Consider the following 6,974-nt stretch of genomic DNA (forward strand, 5'->3'; position numbering starts at 1 on the left):
GGGGAAAATGAAATTGAAACATAAATGAAAGGGCAGAGAAAGGAGAAGGGGTATAGATCAAATAAACAAATGACCAATGATCTAGAGTTTACCGGAGCTTCAATCGATGTCAGAGTAAGATTTTAACGTAAAGAAGGCCCAGGTAAGATTTTAACGGTGGCAGAGCTTAGAAATGCTTCGTGTGGATCTGATCAATAGCCTCCATGCCTTCCTTCACCACCTTAGCGATGGAGGCTTGGTTAGGGTTAGGAAGATACAGAGAAGGAGCTAAAAGGCATGGTGGTGAATAAAGGGATTCTAGAGGGTGTTTGGGTATCAGCAATGGAGTCATACTTACAGATAGTAGGTAATTTTGGGACAAAGACATTAATGGTTGTGTTTCTTGGACTTGTCGGGAGGTCACACGTTAGTGCTACCATAGCAATTAGGGTGGTTCAGAGATTGGTTGGTGATTGTGTAAACGGAGAAGAAGCTAGGATTAGGAATGCTTCATGTGGATCAGTGATGATCGTTAGCCTTCATGCCTTCCTTCACCACCTTCGATCCATATCCACAGTATCAACCAGAGATCCATCTCCATTATGGACGACAAATTGGGGGTGAGGGTCACCATCAATGGTGGCGTCATTTAAGGATTGTCGATTGAGAGAGAGGGGGGTTGTGGGGTTTATTTTATTTTCTAACTTTTATAATTATTTAAATACTAAAACAAATAAAAAAATGTAAAAAGTAATATTAAGGGCAAAACAGTCTTTTCAATTTTTTCAGGACCAAAACCAAAGAAAATTCTTGATTTTAGACCATCCATGCAAGTTGAAAACTTTTTAAACCTATCCAAAGATTTTTGAATACGACAAGAACCAATTTTAAGTTTTGTCAAATTTATAACAGTACAAGAACTAAAAAAAACTCATACCCATATGAAAACCATTTTTAGAACCCTCCACAAATACGGTCCACATTCACCCATTTTTGAACCGGCCCAGAAACTTTTCCTAGTCCAAATGCTCTGTCTTAGATGGGAGTCAACGGAATACGTATATAGTTAGTTTTTCACACTATTATTCTCACGTTGAAGTACAGAGCTTACATTCTTACACATAGATAGCCAGGGATCTGTGAGCTAGAAATCGGACGAAAACAGTTTTGAGTTGGAAGGATATGGATGCCTACTGCTCCGATTGCAAGAAGAGCACGGAGGTGGTGTTCGACCACTCTGCCGGAGATACGGTCTGCTCCGAGTGCGGACTCGTTCTCGAGTCCCACTCCATCGACGAGACATCCGAGTGGCGTACCTTTGCCAACGAGGCCGGAGATAACGATCCTGTCCGTGTCGGTGGCCCGACCAATATACTCCTCAACGATGGCGGCTTGTCGACGGTGATTTCAAAACCTAACGGCGTAACTAGCGATTTCTTATCCTCCTCGTTAGGCAGGTGGCAGAATCGAGGCTCCAATCCCGACCGGTCGCTTATCTTGGCGTTTAAAACAATTGCAACGATGTCTGATAGGTGAGAATTAGCCTTGATTGTTTCTGTTATGTTGATTTAGGGTTTTGATGCGTTTAATTTATCATTCAGGTTAGGCCTTGTTGCTACAATAAAGGTACGCTACGCCCTAAATTTTATCTCCTTTAAAGCCATGTTTACATTTCATGTTATCATTTGATTTGTGTTCAATTTTTAGGATCGAGCTAATGAGATATACAAAAAGGTAGAAGATCAGAAGTCAAGTAGAGGACGAAACCAGGACGCCATTTTAGCAGCTTGTCTGTACATTGCCTGTCGTCAAGAAGATAAACCACGAACTGTAAAAGGTACATACAAATCTTGATTTAGTAAATGTGGCTTTATTCTGTATATGATTATAAACTGAATTTTTATAAATCTCTGTTGATGTTCAAATAGAAATCTGTTTGGTTGCCAATGGAGCCACAAAGAAGGAAGTTGGGCGTGCAAAAGAGTACATTGTGAAGCAACTGAAGCTTGAAATGGGTCAATCAGTGGAAATGGGGACTATACATGCTGGCGATTTTATGGTTAGTTTGATTGTCTTTTACATGTATTTTGAGTGTTTGATTAATTGATTATTAATCAATTGTGAAAAATCATAGAGACGATTTTGTTCGAATCTTGGTATGACAAATCAAACTGTTAAAGCTGCCCAAGAATCTGTACAGAAGTCTGAACAGTTTGATATAAGGTAAGTAATTCATGTCTCTTTATGTAAATCTGACATATGATCTTTAATATATATTCATATTCATATATGCATTCGTTTGTGTTTTCAGGAGAAGTCCGATTTCTATTGCTGCTGCTGTTATTTACATTGTGACTCAACTTTCTGACGATAAGAAACCCCTGAAAGGTGAATTTTCTTCCTTCAGCCATCTTTATCAATGACCATTATACCCTCATCTTCTTCAAGAACCCTGGCTCTATTGAATGCAGATGTATCACTAGCAACAGGAGTTGCAGAAGGGACAATAAGGAACTCATTCAAGGATCTGTATCCTCATCTGTCCAAAATAATACCTACTTGGTATGCCCAGGAAGAAGATCTTAAGAACCTCAACAGCCCTTAAATATTTATTTACCAATCTGCCCTTTTCAGGATATGGAAAAGAGAAGGATTGTGGTGGCAATAATTTAAGTCTAAAAAATCATCAATCAAATCAAATGTGCATTTTTTTTTTCAGTTTCCATGTCTGTGATTTTTCTTTCTTCCATTTTCTTCTAATCCATAATGAGAACAAATTGCAAGTGGATTCATTGCATGAAAATGATAATATATTGTTCCACATTTTCGATCAAACTTAATGCATTTTTTTTCTGAGCTTTTTATATGTAATGCTCAATACATACCTTTCATTTGATAAAAGAATTAACACAGTATGATCTGTATCCAGCACGATATGCTTTTCTGTCATCTAAACTTAAAGTTATTTATATTGTACGAGAAAGGAAACTTTTAGAAAATAATTACATTTTTTTATAAGAAATATAAGACAGACATGGATGCCAATAGCGTGGTGATATGATTGATGAATCTATTTGTTATTATAAAAAGATGTATCTTTTAAATAATTATAGAAATAAAATAATATAACTAAAAGAAGGATCAAAGATAATATAAAAATAGAAAAAGGCAAATACAGTCAATTATATGATAATAATAATAATAATAATAATAATAATAATAATAATAATAATAATAAATAAGAACAAGATTCCATCCAATAATAATAATAATAATAATAATAATAATAATAATGTTATGAATTATTATTTAGTGAATGACTATTAGATTTTTTATATTCTCTCATTACTCTCTATAATTAGTGAGCATTATATCAAACATTATTATGAGTTTTATGAGTGTAGTTATGCACTACCATAATGTGCATTCATATCATACATGACCTTTCATCTTCTTTGTCTAGTATAAATAGTAAATATTATGTATTATAAAGTTTGATGATTTCAACACAAGTATTGGAATAAAAGTTCTCTCTACTCTCATGTCTTTCTTTACTCTATAATTTATCTTATTATTTGATCATATTTTATAACACGTTATCAGCACGACTCTACCATAGAGCTCTAACTCCTTATTGTTCTTGTTACTTTCAGGTATGTATTTTTTATAATTTTACATGTACAATGCTTACAACTTATTTTATGGAATTTCTTTTCTAACAATTCCTTAACATACAAGTCTTTATTTTGATTTCTATTTTCATTAAGGAAAACCATGGTAGATAAAACTTTCTCTACTTTTCATACTACTAACATGCTCTTGCAGTAGCAATATCATGATAAATGTTTAAAATAAATATGAATTAATCTCATATCTTGAGTTATTGATGAAAAATCACCAATCAATCCCGACCGGTTCTAGTGCATTCCTTGAAGTGAATGCAACATCATATAATCATAATAGTCATGGGTCTAACCTACGTCGTGGATGTAATTATAATTATCATAAAAATAACAAGATTACAAGTAACCACCAAAAGTTGGAAAATAACAAAAATCCACATCCTAATGATAAAAGTGACCAAGGCAAAAAAAAAAGTTGAAAATGTTTGTCACTAATGTGGAATGATCGATCATTGGTCTTGTACATGCCGCTTACCAAAGCATTTTGTTGATCTTTATCAAGATTCTCTAAAATATAAATGTTGCGAATTATCTTGTCTACCCAGAAGGGACAAGTGGTGCTATTGATGGTGATGGAAAAATAATATATAATAGTTATGTTTCATGTCATTTATTATGTTTTTATGTCATATTCATATTTTGAGAAATGATGTCATCACAATCTTATCAATGAAATAAAATATGAATTTATTTTTCTAAGTTGAATGTTTCTTATGTTTTATTTATTTATTGAAAAGAAATATGAATATTCACAAAAGAAATAATGAAGATATATTTCCTGTAGACACTGCAATAACACATAACATTTTTAATAATGAAAAGTATTTTGCTTACTTATCAATTAGAGAAGCAAATGTTAATATAATAACAGGTAATGCAAAAATGATTGAAGGCTCCGGAAGAGCGAATATAATATTACAACAAGGGACACTAATTATAAATTAGTGATGCATTATTTTCGTCTAAATCACCAAGATTGAAGGCTCCGGAAGAGCGAATATAGTATTACCACAAATGACAATAATTACAATTGGTGATGCATTATTTTCATTAAAATCACTAAGAAATTTATTAAGTTTTAAGGATATTCGGTTTAACGGATATCATATTGAAACAACTAATAATAGTAATAAAAATTATCTCAACATTACAAAAACGATATCGGGTATGAAACGTTTTTTGGAAAAATTATATGTATTGTCCTCTGGATTGTACTATACAAATATTACAATGATTCATGCTATTGAAAATAAAAAAAGGTATTATAATACCTTCAAAGTTTGACATGACCGGTTGGGCCATCCCGGATAAATTATGATGCGCAAAATAATTGAAACTTCAAGTGATCATTCATTGAAAAACCAGAAGATTTTTCAAGCTAATGAATTATCTTGTGTTGCATGCTCTTAAGGAAAATTAATTTCCCATCCATGATTGAACAAAGTTGGGTATGAAAGTCATAGTTTTAAGAAAGATTTCAAAGGGATATATGTATACCAATTCAACCACCATGTGGACCATTTAGATATTTTATGGTTTTAATTGATGAGTCAACTAGATGGTCACATGTGTGCTTGTTGTCTAGTTGTAATTTGGTTTTTGCAAGATTACTTGCATAAATAATCAGCCTAAGGGTACATTTTCCCGATTACCCAATTATGAAAAATTTGACTTGATAATGTTGGAGAATTTACATCATAAGCTTTTAATGATTATTGCATGTCGATTAAGATAACTATTGAACATCATGTCGCATATGTTCATACACAAAATGGTTTAGCTGAGTCGTTAATCAAACATCTTTAATTAATTGCAAGACCATTACTAATGCATTCTAAACTTCCTACATTGACATGGGGCATGCAATTTTACATGCAACATCACTTATACACATCAAGCCAACCAGTTATCATTAGTTATCCCCTATTCAAATGGTTTGCGGCCAGGAACCAAATATTTCCATCTAAGGACGTTTAGATGTGCAATTAATGTACTCATTTCTCTACCTCAAAGAAGAATGAGAATTTATGTTGGATATGAATCTCCATCTATAGTAAAATATTTAAAATCATCAACCGGAGATTTATTTATAGCTATATTTGATGATTATTATTTTGATGAATCATATTTTCCAACATTAGGGGATGAAATAAAGAAGTTGGAAAATAAAATCTCATGTACTAGCTATAAGGATCCAGTTAGAATTGAGATCCCAGAAGGAAAAATACAACTACAAATGAATCTAAGCCACGCCTGAAGCGTGAAAGAACAACCTGTTCTAAAGATAAAAATCCTTGAAAAGGAATGGGAAAAAATATAATTGATGGTCAAAAAGAGAAAACAATATCTCTTGAAAAGATTAATGAAGCTCTAGAAGAGCCAATGACATAACAAAAGAATATAGGGTACCTGAAAAAAATGAAAATGATGAGATCTCAATAAATTATGTCATGACAGAAATAAGACGGAACCAACATAAGACAGAAGTCGACGATAAATTTTCATATCATGTTCCGCATGTGATTATAAAGAAAATGAGGATCTTGAACCTAAATCTATTGAGAAATGTATGAATAGAAAATATTGACCAAAATGGAAAGATGAAATAAATAAAGAGCTTAATTCTCTTACTCAACGAAAAGTTATTGGACCTGTAGTCCATACACCAAACAGAGTATGAACAATGGGACACGAATGGGTATTTGTGCGCAAAAGAAACGAGAAAAATGAAGTTGTGAGATATAAAACAATACTTGTTGCACAAGGTTTTACCCAAAGGCCCGAAATTGTTTATGAAGAAACGTATTCTCCGGTAGTTGATGCAATTACATTAAGTTATTTTATAAGTTTAACAATATATGCAAAACTGGAGATGTGTCTAATGGATGTATTTACCGCCTATTTATATGGTTCACTTCAAAATGATATTTATATGAAAATCCTACAAGGGTTTAAGGTGCCAGAAGCACAAATTTCTAATTCTCATGAAGTATATTTGGTAAAATTAAATAAATCTTTGTATAGACTGAAACAATCTGGCTGTATATGCTTCAATTGTTTTAATACATTTCTGTTGAAAGAGTGCTATAAAAATGATCCATTAAGCCCATGTGTATTCATAAAAACATCCAGATAAGAATTTATTATAATTAATGTTATTGTAGATGATTTGAACATAACTGGAACTCCTCAGGAATTGGAAAAGGTCACTTCTTGTTTGAAAGAAATTTTTGAAATGAATGATCTTGGTAAGATGAAATTCTATTTGGGTCTTCAAATTAAGCACACAAAAATGAAGTTTTTGTACGTTAA

At 32.5% G+C, this 6,974-nt stretch overlaps 1 protein-coding gene across 1 annotated transcript; it reads left to right on the forward strand.

Moving 5' to 3' along the window:
- The first annotated feature begins 1,053 nt into the window (after positions 1-1,053).
- LOC145069894 (transcription initiation factor IIB-2) lies at positions 1,054-2,814 on the forward strand. The gene is made up of 7 exons (XM_079016839.1): positions 1,054-1,511; positions 1,581-1,605; positions 1,687-1,816; positions 1,908-2,038; positions 2,114-2,202; positions 2,291-2,367; positions 2,451-2,814. Exons 1-7 carry the CDS (start codon positions 1,162-1,164, stop codon positions 2,582-2,584), a joined length of 936 nt encoding a protein of 311 aa, XP_078872965.1. The 5' UTR covers positions 1,054-1,161; the 3' UTR covers positions 2,585-2,814.
- Positions 2,815-6,974: the final 4,160 nt, after the last annotated feature.

The sequence above is a fragment of the Lactuca serriola genome, chromosome 8 (genome assembly GCF_051521515.1).
Source record: "Lactuca serriola cultivar US96UC23 chromosome 8, Lser_US96UC23_V15, whole genome shotgun sequence".
Taxonomy (NCBI): domain Eukaryota; kingdom Viridiplantae; phylum Streptophyta; class Magnoliopsida; order Asterales; family Asteraceae; genus Lactuca; species Lactuca serriola.

Excerpts from the sequence above, each read along its gene's own strand:
- LOC145069894 (XM_079016839.1), top strand. The coding sequence starts at position 1,162 with ATGGATGCCTACTGCTCCGATTGCAAGAAGAGCACGGAGGTGGTGTTC. Across the intron at positions 1,606-1,686 it reads GCCTTGTTGCTACAATAAAG|GATCGAGCTAATGAGATATA; the intron begins GTACGCTACGCC and ends TTCAATTTTTAG. Across the intron at positions 2,203-2,290 it reads TCTGAACAGTTTGATATAAG|GAGAAGTCCGATTTCTATTG; the intron begins GTAAGTAATTCA and ends TTGTGTTTTCAG.